At 39.5% G+C, this 17,966-nt stretch overlaps 1 protein-coding gene and 1 long non-coding RNA gene across 4 annotated transcripts in view; one reads left to right on the top strand and one right to left on the bottom strand.

The window, feature by feature from the left end:
- FGGY (FGGY carbohydrate kinase domain containing) overlaps positions 1-4,313 on the top strand; it is a 532,663-nt gene extending 528,350 nt beyond the window's left edge. Inside the window, exon 16 of the mRNA XM_070078420.1 lies at positions 4,283-4,313. Coding sequence (XP_069934521.1) covers positions 4,283-4,298 — 16 coding nt within the window. The 3' untranslated portion in view covers positions 4,299-4,313. The remainder of the gene's footprint in view (positions 1-4,282) is intronic.
- The window catches only part of LOC138850643 (uncharacterized), a 122,519-nt gene extending 106,253 nt beyond the window's left edge, over positions 1-16,266 (bottom strand). For 2 of the 3 annotated variants that reach the window (XR_011390685.1, XR_011390686.1), the window contains exon 1: positions 16,079-16,266. This is a non-coding gene — a long non-coding RNA (uncharacterized lncRNA). Of the gene's footprint in view, positions 1-5,665; positions 5,804-16,078 lie in introns of all 3 variants that reach the window. The other variant, XR_011390687.1, reaches the window with a different exon arrangement.
- Positions 16,267-17,966: the final 1,700 nt, after the last annotated feature.

The raw sequence follows: 17,966 nt of genomic DNA, 5'->3' as shown, positions 1-17,966 counted from the left end.
TTCCCAAATCATCTCATGTGGTGTGCTTCTTCTATTAAAATACTCCCCAATTTTGTGTACTGTCAAGCAATCTTCGGCAGATCCCCTTTGAGATTTTCCCCCCCTTCTCTTTCGATGCAAGTGTTCTACAGGACAGCAGGGAGGCATTAGGTCCTTTTTGCACAAGTTGTCCCCAAAACCAAACATAAAATAACCAGAGTGCAGGGGAGAATTCAAAAAGTAAAGAGTCATAGAATGTTTTGCTTTTCTTTTCGCTATTTTCATCCTGCTTTGATTTTCCACATGTGTAAATCATTCTGTGACTATAAACTTAATAAATGAAGTAGGAGAACAAAGACCAAAAATGTAACAATGAAATGAAGTTTTAATCACTGAAAATGTTTTGGCACGATCAGCTTCATTATATTTGATATATACTTAAGCTTTTGGTATTTCAAATGGAACTTTTCTTGAAACTGTTCATGTGTCCCAGATGTGACCTAGTTTCCTTCTGGGAGATGAATGCTAAGCCTGGAGCAGGCAATCCAGACAGACATGGTTATTTTAGTAGCTATAAATGCAGGATACTTACAGAAACCAAATATGTAAACCCAGCTGGTGAATGAAAACCTTTATTGAACATGTACTATGTGCTAAGTGATACTCCAGGCTCTAGAAATGCAAACACAAAGAGCAAGTCCTGATCTTGTGGAGCACACAAACCAGTAAAAGAGAAAAACAACAAATCTTTCACAATGTAAAAGAAAGAAATGCTTCATGCATCTAATAATAGCAGCCTAGAAAGACAGAGTAGCATCACATAAAATGTAGATATTTGTTCTGTCCTAGGAGCCTCAGGAAAGGCTTCACAGGGGAGGCAGAAGCCAGAGGATCCCAAGGGTTAAATTCCAGCTTGGAAGTTCCCTTCAAAAAGTCCTGACCTATTTATGGACATGTGTCCACTTGGATCAATGAGAAAGTAGATGGAAGATGCCTGGCGTTATGCTGTACAAAAAAAATAAGGATTGATGTTTCCTTTCCTCTCCTGTATTTTAGAAAATTATGGTAAGGTTCACAAAGGATAAAACTGACAATTAATTATTTTAAAGTGTACAATCCAGTCAATCACAATGCTCTGCAACTCTGACCACTCACTGTAAAATGCCTGCTTCATCCTCCTCCTCAAAAAACACTCTGTGCCTACTGAACAGTAACTGGCCTTCCCTCTCACCTCCCAGCACCTGATTACCACTAAACTATTGTCTCTATGCCTAATCTAGATATTTCATATAAAAACAAACACACATTATGCAGCCTTTTGGATCTAGCTTCTTGGCATAATATTTTAATAGTTCATCCGTATTGTAATGTGAATCAGCACTTCATTCCCTTTTATGGTCGAATAACATTGCAATGTAGGTGCATAGCACATTTTGTTTGTCTATCCATCTGTTGATGGACACTAGGTTGTTTTCATACTACAAATACGGTGAATAGTGCTGCTGGGAACATTCATATACTCATTTTAAACACCTGTTTTCAATTCTCTTGAATAGATGCATAGGTGTGGAATGGCCAGGTCATGTGGAAATTCTGTTCAACATTCTGAGGAACCATCAACCTGTTTTTCCACTACGGCTACACCATTTTCCATGCCTTCCACCACTATTTGAAGGATCCAATTTCTCCATACCTCAGCAGCACTTCTGATTTTCTGTTTTATTGCTGCTGGATGGTTTTCTTCTCTTTTTACTTTTCTTTTCCCTTTTTCTTGCTGTTCAGTCATCCTTGTGGCTGTGCTATGGTATTTCATCATGGCTTTCATTTATATTCCGCTAATCTTTGATGAAATTGAGCATCTTTTTATGTACCTTTTGGCTACTTTAGAGCTTCCACTCTAGTGTTGAGCAGAGGTGCGAAGCATAGAAACTGAACATCCCGTCTTGTTCTGCTATTAGAGGGAAAGCCTTCCATCTTTAACATTCATTATGTTAGCTGTGGGTTTTCTTTCTTTTTTTTTTTTTTCTCACAGATGGAGTTTATCATGTTGACAAAAGTTGCCATCCATTCTTAGTTTTATGAATTTTTTTTCAGGAAAAATTACTGAAATTTGTCAAATGTTTTTTCTGCATCAATTCAGACATTTGTGTAGGGTTTTTTTTTTTCCTTCTTCCTACTAATAGGGTGTATTACATTGATTGTTTTCCATCAGTGAATCACCCTTGAATTCTTAGGATAAATCTATATATCGTGGTATATAATCCTTCTAATATGCAGTTAGATTTGGTTTGGTATTATTTTTGCTGAGTATTTTTGAACCTCTCCTCATAAAGCAACACCTTGCCTTTGTCTGGCTCTGATCTCAGGATAATGCTGTCCTCATAGAATGGATTAGGATGCATTTCCTCCTCATTTAGTTCCTGGAAGAGGACTGACATTCTCAGAACAATTGATAGATTTTATTAGTGACACCAACAAATACTGAACTTTTCTTTGGCGGGGGGCTTTTGATTATTGATTCAATCTGCTTGTTTTAAATGTAGTAAGTTTTTTCTTCTATTAGTGTCTACTCTCATTCCAGTACGACAGAAAAGATACTTCATAAGATTTCAGTCTTAAAACATAGTCAAACTCATTTCATGGCTTAATAACTCTTTTTGAGAAGGAGCCATGTACACTTGAGAGGTATATTCTGCTATTGGTGGGTGGAGTGTGCTACACCTGTCACTTAGGTCTAGTTGTTATTTAGTGCTTTTCAGGTGAACTCTGTCCTTGTTGGTCTTCTCTCTGGTTGTTCTATCCATTATTAAAGGTGGGGTGTACAAGTGCCCTACTATTATAAACTCTGTCCCTCCTCTCATTTCCATCAGGCTTTGATTCATGTATTTATCTTCTTAATGGATTGATTTTTTTATCATTAAGTAATTTCCTTCTTGGTCTGCTGTAACCATTTTATTTTTCTTAAACTGGAAGCTGGCTAAACTTGTTATCTTTTGGTTACCATTGGCATGGAATATCTTTTTCCATTCCTTATCTTCTAATTTAGTTTTATCTTTGTATCTAAATCATCTTTTGTTGACAGCACAAGTTTGATCATGTTTTTAAATCCATTCTGCCAATATTTCCCTTTGCATAGAGCTTTTCATCTCTTTTAATGTGATGACTAACAAGGAAGGAACTCTGTTATTTTGTCATTTGTTCTTTTTACGTCTCATATCTTTGTCATTCCTGAATTCTTCCATTACTGCCTTCTTTTTTGTCAAATATATATTTTTCTCATGTATAGTTCTGATTCCTTTCTCATTCCTACATATTATGAAATTATTTTCTTAGTGGTTGTCTTGATATTACAATTAATGTGATTTTAATGACTGCCATTTAGTTTCAACTGGATAAAAAAATGTGCTGTTATGCAGCTCAGTCTCTCTATTTAGGGTATGATTGTCACATAGTACATCTTTATACTTTGTGTACTCATCAACATAGATTTATAATTGTTATTTTATATATTTTTATGTGAATCACATAAAAAAGGAGTTACAAACCAATAACACATTAATCCTGACTTTCACATTGATCTAGGTAGTTATCTTTACCTCTCCTGCAATTCTCCTTCCTCTCCCTCTTCCCTTTTCATTTGTTCCTTTGTTCTTTTATTCCTTCCTTCCTTGATTCTTATTTATTACAACATCGTTAGGGAAAAGACCCAGTCATGTTTTATTATTATTTTCACTGAGGAAGCTTATAATGCCCTGGGTGATGAAACCTTTCTCTTGTGTTTGACATTGGCACGGTGTGTTTTCAGTTGTCTATTTTGTGTATCTGCCTTTTTGGTACTCATGACCTACAACTCCAACTAAAGAGTAAGCATAGCAAGGGTAGTGTCTCTGCTTTCTATTTCTCCATATTTCTAATGCCAAAAGAAATGTTCTGCTTACAGAAGACACTTTCCATGTCACTGCTGATATTTTCCTAGATACACTGCCTCATGTCTTCAGGCAGGCCAGCTAGAATTCTCTCCACTGACAGAAAACAGGACCAAGAAGAGTTCAGAAACTGAACCAAGATAATAAGGAAGAGGGGAGAAAGACATGTTTTCTTGAGCTTTGTCCCCAACACTGTTTCTCGGGCAGTGTACTTCAGTTATCTCCTATAAGCCTGCAACCAGCTTGCCTGCCACTACCACAAACTGCGGGCAGAAGACTGCACTTGTAATGAATAATCCAACTGAGACAGCATTCGAGTTGAGATGCCTATCTGTTCTTTTTGAATCAACAAATAACTAGGAAATTGTTTCCCACAGACTTCCCGAGCTGTAGATCACCTGAACGGTGTTCTCAGCTGAAGGACAACGCATGCGAGGGAGCTGTGCATGCTGGTCAGAAGCAAGAGCTTCCAGGGGTGCGGGGACAGCAGCATGGATATACTTTTCTCAAAACTCCAAGTGGGTGAGACTTGTCCTCCCAGCCCCTAGCTCTCCTTCCCTGCTAGGCTAAGGGAACAGTGGGAATTATAAAGGCACAGATGAGGATTTTCATCTATGTAAAAGTAAGATTGTAGGGAGGACAAATTTCAGTTGTGTTATGTAACAATGCTTGCAACAGAAGAAATTGAGGTTGGCTTTCTCCCTTCATTCATGGGCCTCACTCAAGTGTCTCTGTTTAGTTTTCATTGTCTCAGCTTCCTTCTTCTTATAAAAAAAAAAAAAAAACAGACTAAATAAGTTCACTCTAAAGTGTAAAGGACTACTAGGTTAAACATTTTAGGGACTTCCCTCTATTAATAGGCACTAAAAATCTAATTTCCATGGAAGAACACTGTAATTAATGAAATGGAACCTGCTTTGTTCACAGAAATCTAGCCCTGCTGAACACTGTTTTCCACAATATGGGACCTGGGCTCTTTGGAGAAACAGGTGATTCTGGGATGGGGTCAGGGAAAGTACAAAGTGAGTCCAGAACACCTTGTACCAGGAAGTACAGAAATAGTCAAGAAACACAGAGGCCAAAACCCACAGAAGCCAGCGTGAAGGGCTTCCTGCTGGCCACACTTGGGACACACTGAGGACTGAAACACAAAAATGGATTATAAGATAGGAAACAGAAATAAAATTATTATTCACATTTAAGAAAATTTAAAGGTAGATGTGGAAAAAAAGACGAAAAATTCATTTTCTACAAAATAATGCCAGCTAATAGATTAGGAAGAAATAATAAAAATAGAAAACTACCCTGTTATCATCACTATAGTGATACTTGATTCTGGCAATAATTATCAATGGATTTTAAAATCATTGAGTGAAATATTGGGAGAAACAATACAGATACCTTCATATTACTTAGTAATTCTAATGATAAAAATATTTTACAATGCAGAAATCTGATAGATACCATTATAATCAAATGATAATAATGAAAAAGTTTAAAACATTGTAAGAATTACTAAAATGTGACAAAGACAAAGTGAACACCATATTGGAAAAACAGTCCTATAAGCAGGCTTAAGGCAGGCCATAAGCCTTCACTTTGTAAAAAAATGCAATAGAAGCAAAGCACAATAAGTGAAGCTGAAGCGCACAGTAAAACAAGGTTTGCCTGTACCAGTGTTCCTGCCAATGTGCTCACAATATTATCTCTCCTCCAAATGGTTAAACAAAATCTGTTCATGAATAAACAATCTGACGTACCTATTGGACTAGAATCTTTTACAACGTTGTTATCAGGTAAAATCAAACACACAGGCTGAACAACAGACCCAGATGGGAGGAAACTGAAGCAACATGACAATAAATATGCTTGATGCTTGATTCCCTGACTTGGGAATCCTAGAAAAAAAGAGAAACAAATAATTGGGAACAATTATGAAAATTGAATAAGATTATAAATGTGTATATGGTAATATTTTATTATTATGACTTTCCAAATGTGGTAATTTCATGTGACAATGTAGGACAATCCTTGTTCTTAGGATATATATGTTACGATATTTATGCATAAAGGGTAATAATAATACTCTTGAATTACACATATGCCTCTATCTATCTACCTATCATCTATCTTTCATCCACCTCCCTACCAAGAATGTAGCAGCTACAACCTAAGAAAGAACTTATGTGATAGAAAAAAAAATACAACCTCATTGGGGCCAGCACTGTGGTGTGGCAGGTAAAGCTGCTGCCTGCAGTGCCGACATCTCATATGGGCGCCAGTTCGAATCCCGACTGCTCCACGTCTGATCCATCTCTCTACTATGACCTAGGAAAGCAGTAGAAGATGGCCCAACTCCTTAGGCCCCTGCACCCACGTGAGAGAGCCAGGAGAAGCCCCTGGCTCCTGGCTTCAGATTGTCCCAGCTCCGCCCCTTGCAGCCATTTGGGGAGTGAACCAGTGGATGGAAGATATCTCTCTCTCTTTCTCTCTCTCTCTCTCTCTCTCTCTGCCTCTGCCTTTGCCTCTCTGTAACTCCATCTTTAAAATAAATAAATAAATCTTTCAAAAAATACAACCTTATGAGCAGGCAAGTTATAATCTCAATGGATAACTGAATTATTCGTCAAAAAGTCAGGTGACATTTTTTTTTTTTGACAGAGTTAGAGAGACAGAGAGAAAGGTCTTCCTTTTCCGTTGGTTCACTCCCCAAATGGCTGCTACGGCTGGTGCGCTGTGGCTGCAGGGCCTAAGCACTTGGGCCATCCTCTACTGCCTTCCCGGGCCACAGCAGAGAGCTGGACTGGAAGAGGAGCAACTAGGACAGAATCTGGTGCCCCAACAGGGACTAGAACCCCGGGGTGCCAGCGCCTCAGACGGAGGATTAGCCAATTGAGCTGCAGGCGCTGGCCTTTATTTTTAAAAACAAGGTTGAAAGCAACAGTTCAAGCTCATCTTTGTATTTTAAAAAATGCCAAAGGCTACATACACTCAAGGCCCCTTGATCTTTTATTACAATCAATAAACCTGACTCATTAGATTTTCTATCATTTAATAATTTCACTCATCTAGATATGATGGCTTTGTCTGCTTCACAGTGTTGAACAAAAAGTATGTTGATGGCTCAAAGCAGTATTTCAGCAACAAAAGAAAACACAGAAACAGTAATGACTGGGGAAGGGTTACATAGTTATACTTTATTTTGCAACGGCTGTCTTTACAAATGGGCTGCATTCTCCCTTAGGAGGATGCCTCTCTTCACATCTGGAAAGAAATTTCATGAGGTATGGGTACCTTTCTATGCATCAGTTTCCTCATCCCTACAATAAAGATGGGAATATTACCTACCTTCATAGATTATTCAGGGTAAATGGGTAAGAGTCAGTGAAACACTTAGAACAGTCTACATCATCTAAAAAGTACTCCATGAATTTTGTGCGGACGTCTTCCTGATCTCCAGTCAAGCTCACACAACATACTTGTACAGTGTCAAGTCTTGGATGTCAATGAAATGTGCAGCTTCTCTCTTTTCTGGAAGGCTAAGTCCTGCTCCACGTTGTTTCTCATTATTTCTTGGTGTTTTGCTTGGCTTTTAGGAGCTCTGGGAATGATCTCACTAAATAATTTCAAAAATTTCATTAGCTATTACAGAGTTCCAAGGTATTTTCTGAAACTGCTCATATTAATCCACTCTTCATATTCTTCCCTGGCATTTCCACTCTCCTGTTCTTAAAGCCCAACTTGTTATTGCTCTTTTTCTTCCATCCTTAAATGATCTAAGAAATTCCTTCCCTGCAGGATTTTGACATTTTCAAAGATATATATTCCATATAAGTTATATTTAATGGAATATGGCATATGAGCAAGCTTTTTCATCTCCTTAGTAAAAAATCACTTTATTATCTTGTCAACCCTTATACATATGGAGGATTCAGAATATTACAGACATAATAGATTCAAATTTAGTTTTCTCAAGTTCTAATAAAACATAAGCAGTACTTCTAACATAGTGGTGCATCTTCTTTGTAAATTATGCTCCTATTAATTCTGAGAAACCATCTTGTGAACATAGTTTTACTTATTTTCTACATATATAATGTAAATTACAGAAGTTTTACTTTAGAAAGCATTAATTTTTAACACTCTTGAAAACAATAAGAGGTAGCCTGAGTAGTGACAATATAAAGCTGGATTATTCTTGCTTTATAGCGATTAACATCTGTGGTTGAAATGATTAGCCACTATGTGTCACTGTTCAGTCTTTGTTTTAAAAACCTGCTTATATGGATTAGAAAGATTTTTAAATGTAAAAAATAGGTCACTGACTGAGTGAGATGAATGGATCATCTCTTAGCAGAGTGGAAAATGATGACACGTGCTGTGATTCAGTGAGATAAACTGAGATAGAAACTGCAGGATTTATATGCTTAAATGATACTTTAAATTCATTACATTGTGAGTACATTAAATGCTTATTTTTACCTACTGTTTTCTAATTTAAAAAATGTTATGTATACTTTAATATATTTTTCTCATCTGAGTTACTTAGGACACGATAAAATAAATTTGTCCAATTATATCTGATTTAGAGCTTCATGCTGAGTTTAAAAAGGCTTAATAAAAGAAACAGCTACTTTTACTTTTACTCAATAAATGCCAAAGTAAACCCCCTTTCCTGTAAATTTAAAACATAACCAACAAGATCAGCCTGTTGTTATTCACCTTTTTTGGAGCTGTTGTTTTCCCAGGCACCACAATCTCCAATCCTTTCCAATGTCATTCATTTAATTTCTGGAAATAAACTGCTATATAGAAGTATAAGTATTGTAACAATCCCATCTCACTTTGGAGCTCCCTCAAGTCTAAGAGCCAAGGATGCCGGCATTCTTCCTCTGGGCCTATTTTAACTTTGTGATTATGACACTTTACTGCCACACATAGAATCTCTTTAACACCAGGCTTTGCCATCTGAGCAATGGCACCGTCATCCCATCAAAATGACTGTGGGTGCTACTTCTATGCAGAGGATTCTGTGATGTGCTGCCTGGATACCTCCAGCATTTGACAGCGCTGCCAGCAGACCATCATCAGGCATCAGCCTTCTTTGTGAACTGTCTAGGAGAGCATATCCCCTTTCCAGGACAGCCCAAGTGCAATGATCTGTCCATATGGAGGCACAAATATCATGTTCCCTTCAGCCAAACTCAGGACAACTTGAAAGAGCCATTCCAGCTTCAGAGCTGCAGCTATTAATTAGCATTTCCATCAGGTCCGCACCACAGCCTGCTTCTGCTTCCTTTCCTTCCCTCCTACAGCTGCTATTACAAACAGCACTTCTTAAAAAAATCCCTCTTGCATGAATCTTCATCTCAGACTCTACTGCTTGAAAAACCCAATGTCTACAGGATGCTTTAACAAAAGTCATTGAAGTTGAGTCTTTCTTGCTTATAATAAAGTTTTAGTAAAATTTACAAATTCCATGCTGTATAGACTTCATTCCACAGTGGCAGAGACTGCTTTTACCTTTAATTTGAACTTGAACTTGGCTTGGGTTTCTCCTTTGAAGTTTTAAAACAATCTCTTTTAGAGTAGTCCAACAGCCTGGTGATAACATCAATTGCAAGCATTGAGCTATACGCATTAAAAAGCAGCTTCAGAAGTGAGATAAAAATCTCTGAAATTTAAGTCTACATAGTCCCAGAGGCAAAATTCTCAGTAACGCCTTTAGTCCCCAAATGAGCATACATTTCCTAACAGGAGTCAGTTCCTGACCAGTGTGAAGAATGGAAGAATACTCCCCAGTATCCACAGTGGGAAGGAGTCTCTGCCCTTTATCATTCTACCATTCATTTCCCCAGCAGTCAGCCCTGAATGAAAACATGGATGAAATTTGTTCCTGTCCTTCCTGTCCCATTACCTGAAAGTTCAGATCCATTGGGCATCTAAGTACATTCTGTTCAAGATTTCCCTGTTGACAGAAGACTACATTTCATCCATGGTCTGGGGTTGGTCTTGTTTCCATCCATAAACTTAGTACAGTATTCGATGGAGCTTGCAAAAGTTTTAGGCACTTGTGTCTGTCGTGATCTTTGAACTAGGAGGGCTTTTTTTTTTTTTGTGCATATATATTTATTTTTTTAAATTTTTAATTAATTTATTTTTAAGGAATACAAATTTCATATGTACAACTTTAGGAATATAGTTATTTTTCCTACCATTCCTGCCCCTTCTCACCCACACTCCATTAAGATTCATTTTCAATTAACTTTGTACACAGAAGACTAACTCTATATTAAGATTTCAACAATTTGTGCGCGCGCGCACACATACACACACAAACTGAGAACAAACATCATGATTAACTCTCATAATACAACTCCTTGAGGACAGAGGTCCTGCATGGGGAGTTAGAGCACAGTGACTACTACTGTTATTTTAACAATTAACACTAATGTATGATGTCAGTGACCACCTGAGGCTCTTGACATGAGCTGCCTAGGCTATGGAAGCCTTTTGAATCCACAAACTCCGTCAGTATTTAGACAAGGCCATAAGCAAAGTGGAAGTTCTCTCCTTCCTTTAGAGAAAAGCACATCCTAGAAGGTGTTTTTAAAAAATCAACTTTTCCTAGTCTCTCTTGTAAATCTCTTTCCCCCAGGGCCTGAGCATTATTACTACAAAATATTTCCCAGATTCTGAAATTTTCACAGTCGGGAAATGTCTCCTATAGACCTCAATGCTCATCAGGTGTAGTCTGAGTTTGCTAAAGCTCTTTGGATTTTGTGGACCACAAACCACTCTTGGGGACAGCATCCAGAAAACAAAGTTAACCCCTAATAGTGGGTCCCAAACTGGTTCCCTCTTTCTGCTGCTGACGTTGAGTTTATGTTGTAGTGTTTTCCTTCCTTTCACCCTCCTGCTCTTACCTGTTCTTCCTTCCTTCCACATTTGAGGACATCTGCTTGTGGGACTATGGAGGAGGTAAATGCACCCAAGCAAAGGCCATTGAGATCCTTTGTGTATGGACCCAATAATTTGCTTCATGAATGGGCGCTAGGCTGTTTGGTGCTGACATGGTCATTGCTAGCCCGGCCACTAGATATGGATATCTAGATCCATGTCTGTCCAGACCAGAGTTTTCTAGCTGGAATCCACTAGATTCAGGATATCTCGAAATTAGCAAGAAAAGCTACAGAATCCTTCATTTCCTCATGCTCTCGTATGCATGTGCCAGGCACAGATTTCCTCTTTATAAATAGAGTCCAAGGCAGTCCTATTTGAGGAGCCTAGCCAGGGATATTTTCTGTCTCTCTGTCTCTGTCTCTCTTTCTTTAAAAGATTTATTTGAAAGTCAGAGTGTATATATATATATACACATATATAGTCAGAGTATATATATACATATATATACACTCTGACTTTCAAATAAGTCTTTCATATATATAGATAAATATATATGTGGGGCTCCATGGGATGCGCAGCCATGGAGCCCCCACGTCAAGGTCGGTCTGATAGCTGTTGCTGTGTCTTTATCACAAGGCGGATGTTGCTAGTTTCGGTTAGGGCAATGCTTTCCCATGGTCGGGACTTTCCAGAGGAGTTGAGAATGTTGTAAACAACAAGATGGCGCCGAGGACCGTGCGGTGAGCCTGCCTGCTGCGTGACACCTCATCTGATTGGCCCGAGGATGCGTGCACACTGCGTGAACAGACAGCGGATTGGAGTGTTCCGTGCATGGACTTGAGCCCGCTTGCAATTGGCCAGATTTTGTATATAAGCTATGTGCTGAGGAAGGAGGGGGCTTTCCTGTCCACTCTCCTCCCTTCATTCTTTCTCTGTCCCTGTTATTTTCCCATTAAAAGTCTGCTGAAGACCGATAAGCTGCGAACAGTGTTGTTCCTTTGCGGGCAAGGGAGCGGCAATATAAACATATTTATACTATATTTATTTATATTTATATTTTGTATTTTAATATTTCATATTTATATTTTATATAAAATTGTATTTATATATTATAAATATATTTCTATTTTAATTTATATTATAATATATCTATCTATATATATATAGAGAGAGAGAGAGAGAGATCTTCCATCCACTGGTTCACTTACCAGCTACAATGGCCAGGCCGAAGCCAGGAGCCAAGAGCTTCTTCCAGATCTCCCACATGAGTGGCAGGGGTCCAAACACTTGGGTTGCAATCCACTGCTTTTCCCAGCCACATCAGCAGGGAGCTGGATCAGAAGTGGTGCAGCTGGGACACAAATCAGCACCCACGTGGGATGCCAGTGTCGCATGCTGCAGCTTTAACCCACAGGCCTCAGAGATTTTCTCCTCTTACCGTTTATCTACTTACCAACATCTCACAGCCTAAAATATCATCCTCAACCTGCCTCATCCTCTACTTAAAAGAAAAAATGTTTGGTTTTGGTTTTATTTTCATATCGGTCTAATTTTAAAAAAGATAATTATCACAAATATTTACTAGTATCAATATATTTTCTTTCATGTTGTTTTTTGTAAACACACACACACACACCCCAAAATCACAGACAGAATATATAATAGCTAAAATGTGTTGAGCAATTACTATGTGCTAGATCTGTACTAAACTTAGTATTTTATGTGCATTTAATCCTCACAACAACCCTACAATGTCACTGGTTTTGTTTGTATCTGTAGGCATCTACCTCCTCCTTCCAATGGCAGTTACCCCATGATTTCACCTTGAGTCTGTGGTCTTGGTGGGGAAGCCAGCCTAGATGCTCTACACTTTTCTGGCACAGGGTTTGACACCTATCCCAAGAAATGTAGAGATAGCTTGTTTTCATCCCAACTCTGTAGGGATCGAACTTGACAGAACTGTAGATATCTTGGTTGTAATCACCAGCCCATTCCTTATGTGACCCTGACAGTCATCCTAAATCCTATGGGATAAAAAAGTCATTAAGATAAACTGTGCTCTTATTTGGCCCCTGTTACCTCTCTTATCTGATGCCTGGAATATTAACACATACATCTTGAGAAAGTCCAGGTGTTCTCTGGTTAGCCATGGGCCACCTTCACCTAAAACACACACACACACACACACACACACACACACACAAAACCCTTTCCCTCCTACTTCATGGCATAGAGATCCATTTATTTTGTGGTCACCCAGGGCTTCTTTTGCTTCTACCCCAAAATCTTAATAAATTAAACTCTGTATAATCATAGTTGTGTTTGCCTCTTTCTTTGGTCTTAAGACATCTTCCACCTTTGGCATATGGATCTCATATGCTGGGAATTCCCAAAACAGACGCTCTCCTTAGAACTGAAACGTTAAACAGAACGATTCAAATAAACTGAGCAATGACTGTATCATACTCATCTAAGAGGTGGTAACTTGAAGACTTCCTCACAGTTGCTGTCACTGAGATTCATGAGCTCTTCTGAGACCTGCCCCCTTCTCATGCTGGGTTCTTTAGATCTTTCTCCAAGAATCAGGAAACTTTCCCATATCTTTCTAGCAACATTTCCTTTTTTTTTAAAAAATGATTACCCAGGTTTAGATTCTTTCATTTAATCAGTAAAGATTTCTAACTAACATAGAAGTATGTGGAAATATACTCACATACTAGCATTATCCTAATTTGCAGGGGCTACACTTAGGGACTGGTGAAATTAAATGACTTGCCCATGCTCACTCAGTCAATAAGAGGTGGTAGTATTGGCTGGCACCTCGGCTCAATAGGCTAATCCTCCGCCTGCGGCGCCGGCACCCCAAGTTCTAGTCCCAGTTGGAGCGCCGGATTCTGTCCCGGTTGTCCCTCTTCCAGTCCAGCTCTCTGCTGTGGCCCGGGAGTGCAGTGGAGGATGGCCCAAGTGCTTGGGCCCTGCACCTGCATGGGAGACCAGGAGAAGCACCTGGCTCCTGGCTTCGGATCAGCGCAGTGCGCTGGCCGCAGCGGCCATTGGGAGGTGGACCAACGGAAAAGGAAGACCTTTCTCTCTGTCTCTCTCTCACTGTCCACTCTGCCTCTCAAAAAAAAAAAAAAAGTGGTAGTATCACACCTGCATAATACTAAAGTTTGTGCTTAATTTTAATCAACTCTGTTCTCAATCTCTCTGTATAGATACGTATAGATGCCTAGTGTGCCTGTGTATTCTTATATTTTTCCACAATTGTGATTCTACCGTATTCACAACTTAACATTTTTAGCTATTGGTTCTTTCTGATAATAAAGCACTGTAGAGAATTTCAAAATCACTGTAAAATTTAAAAAATGCATTGTTTCAATATTTAGACATCATTGTCATTACTGCTAATATTTTTTAAAAATTTTTTAATTTTTTTTTTTTTGACAGGCAGAGTTAGACAGTGAGAGAGAGAGAGACAGAGAGAAAGGTCTTCCTTTACTGTTGGTTCACCCCTGTGTGGCCGCTACGGCCAGCACGTTGCAGCTGGCGCACTGAGCTGATCCGAAGCCAAGATCCAGGCGCTTCCTCCTGGTCTCCCATGTGGGTGCAGGGCCCAAGGACCTGGGCCATCCTCTACTGCACTCCTGGGCCACAGCAGAGAGCTGGACTGGAAGAGGAGCAACCGGGACAGAATCCGGCACCCTGACCGGGACTAGAACCTGGGGTGCCGGCGCTGCAGGTGGAGGATTAGCCTAGTGAGCCGCGGCGCTGGCTACTGCTAACATTTTGGTGAATTTTCTTTAGCATTTTTCTTTCTGTGTGTTTATATACAGTATGCACACACACACACATATCATCATGCACACATACAATGGGATCCATATATGTTTACATAAAATATATATACACACATACTTTTCAAGGGTCATAAGAAGTTCATGGAAAATGTACATTATCTTTTTTTAAATTTTATTTAAGTTATACAAGGTCATGTATTTCATATATACAGATTAGAAACATAGTGATATTTCCTACCCTACGCTCCCCCTGCCCACACTCCAACCCTTCTTCATCTTCCTTCTCCCATTCCCACTCTGAATTTTTACAAAGCTCTATTTTCAGTTTACTTAATGATTGTAAAGTTAACTCCACACTAAGTAAAAGAGTTCAACAAGTAGCATGGAAAAAAAAAAAAAACTGTTCCTCAACAGAAGAGACAAGGACTCTAAATAATCATCAAATCTCAAAATGTCCATTTCACTTCAGTATGTTACATTTTAGGTACTCTATTAGTTACCTTGGATCAGGGAAAACTTATGATATCTGTCTTTTGGGGACTGGCTTATTTCACCAAGTATGAAGGTTTCCAGCTTTTAATTACCTTTTTCCATAACATTTTTGAAGTATCCTCATATCTATAAACATGTTGGGATCCATGCTTTATGTACAGATTTGTGTCATAACTTTTCTCTCTTAATGTTATTTTTAAGTATTTTCTTGAGTAATTAAACTGATTTAAAAATATTTTAATGTCTATATTTCATTTTATAGATATAATATTTTTAATCACATCTCTTTCAATCATTTATGAGCTTTTTTTTTTCTGTGATAAACAACTCTGAAATCAACAACTTACTGCTACCTGATTGTCTTCTTAGATTCTGTAAGTGAAATTACTGGCTTGTAATTCTGAACATTTTATTTTTTAAAAAAGATTTATTTATTTTTATTTGAAGGTTAGAGTCACACAGAGAGAGAGAGAGATGGAGAGAGAGAAGTCTTCCATCCGCTGGTTCACTCCCCTGTAGGCCGCAATGGCCAGAGCTGAGCTGATCCGAAGCCAGGAGCCAAGAGATTTTTCCAGGTCTCCCATGAGGATGCAGGGGTCCAAAGACTTGGGCCATCTTCTACTGCTGTCCCAGACCATAGCAGAGAGCTGGATTGGAAGTGGAGCAGCCAGGACTCGAACCAGTGCCCATACAGGATGCCAGCACTGCAGTCCCAGGGCCCTTTTACCCCTGTGGGAGACCCAGAAGAAGCTCCTGGCTCCTGGCTTCAGATTGGAACAGCTCCGGCCTTTGCAGCCAACTGGGGAGTAAAATAGGGGATGGAAGACCTCTCTCTCTCTCTCCTTCTGCCTTTTCTCTCTCTCTTTAACTCTTTCAAATAAATAAATCCTAAAAAAAAAAAGTTCTTGATACATAGTCAAAAATCTTTTCAGAGGGGCATGCTTTTGACATAGTTGTTAACAGCATCTTATATCATAGTACCTGGGTTCAAGTGCTGACTTCACTCCTCATTCCAGCTTCCTGCTAAAGCACACCCAGGAGATGGCTCAGGCAGCTGAGTTCAGGATCATCCGTGCAGGTCATCTCCAAACTCCAAACTTCAGCTAGGCCCAGTTCTGCCCACAGCAAGCATTTGGAAATGGTCGCTCTGCCTCTAGATAAACAAGCATTTTTTTTTTTAACTTTTATTTAATGAATATAAATTTCCAAAGTACAGAATATGGATTACAATGGCTCCCCCCCATAACTTCCCTCCCACCCACAACCCTCCCCTTTCCCTCTCCCTCCCCCCTTCCATTCACATCAAGATTCATTTTCAATTCTCTTTATATACAGATCAGTTTAGCATATATTAAGTAAAGATTTCAACAGTTTGCACCCACACAGAAACACAAAGTGAAAAATACTGTTTGAGTACTAGTTATAGCATTAAATCTCAATGTACAGCACATTAAGGACAGAGATCCTACATGAGGAGTAAGTGCACAGTGACTCCTGTTGTTGACTTAACAAATTGACACTCTTGTTTATGGCATCAGTAATCACCCTAGGCTCTTGTCATGAGTCGCCAAGGCTATGGAAGCCTTTTGAGTTCACTGACTCTGATCATATTTAGACAAGGTCGTAATCAAAGTGGAAGTTATCTCCTCCCTTCAGAGAAAGGTACCTCCTTCTTTGATGACCTGTTCTTTTCACTGGGATCTCACTCGCGGAGATCTTTCATGTAGGTGTTTTTTTTTTTTTTTTTCAGAGTGTTTTGGCTTTCCATGCCTGTAATACTCTCATGGGCTTTTCGGCCAGATCTGCGTGCCTTATGGGCTGATTCTGAGGCCAGAGTGCTGTTTAGGACATCTGCCATTCTATGGGTCTGCTGTGTATCTCGCTTCCCATGTTAGATCATTCTCTCCCTTTTTAAAATTTTCAGAACAACTTTGACAAGTTAGAACCCCACAATCATTGTTTAAACATCAGTTCCAGGGGCCGGTGCTGTGGCACAGTGAGTTAAGCCTCCGCCTGTGGCACTGGCATCCCATATGGACGCCAGTTTGAGTCCCAGTTGCTCCACATCAGCTCCTGCTCCTGTTAACGTGCCTGGGAAAGCAGCAGAAGGTGGCCTGAATGCTTGGGCCCCTGGACCCATGTGGGAGACTGGGATGAAGCTCCTGGCTTTGGTCTGGCTGAGCCCCAGCCACTGTGGCCATCAGGGGAGTGAACCAGAGGACAGAAGAGTCCTCTCTCTGTTTCTGCCTCTGTCTCTCTCTCTAACTCTACCTTTCAAATAAATAAATATATTTTAAAAACCAGTTCCATTTTACTCTTCAAACATAGATATCAACTTTCTTATTTATTTTGCTTAAGGAATACAACGTCATGCATTTGACATATACAGACTTGGGAACATGATGCTTCTTCCCCCATCCCTCCTTCCCAACCATATTCCCGCCTTCTTCCTCCTTTCCCATTCTTATTTTTCAGAGATCAATTTTCAGCTAATTTTTATACTTATAAGATTAACCTTATACTAAGTAGAGTTCACTGATTTGTGTGAAGAAAAAAAGAACAAAAACATACAAGAAAATCAACTTTTGTTTTTAATTAGAAAGAGAGAGAGAGAGAGAGAGAGAGAGAGAGAGAGAAAGGTCTTCCTTCCATTGGTTCACCCCCAAAATGGCCACCACGGTCTGCGCGGTGCACCGATCCGAAGCTAGGAGCCAGGTGCTTCCTCCTGGTCTCACATGCGGGTGCAGGGCCCAAGCATTTGGGCCATCCTCCACTGTACTCCCGGGCCACAGCACAGACCTGGACTGGAAGAGGAGCAACCGGGACGAAATCCGGCGCCCCAACCAGAACTAGAACCTGGGTGCCGGTG

The sequence above is a fragment of the Oryctolagus cuniculus genome, chromosome 7 (genome assembly GCF_964237555.1).
Source record: "Oryctolagus cuniculus chromosome 7, mOryCun1.1, whole genome shotgun sequence".
Classification (NCBI taxonomy): Eukaryota; Metazoa; Chordata; class Mammalia; order Lagomorpha; family Leporidae; genus Oryctolagus; species Oryctolagus cuniculus.
Note: the sequence above shows the minus strand (reverse complement) of the source record. Positions and strands in the feature narration are given on the sequence as shown.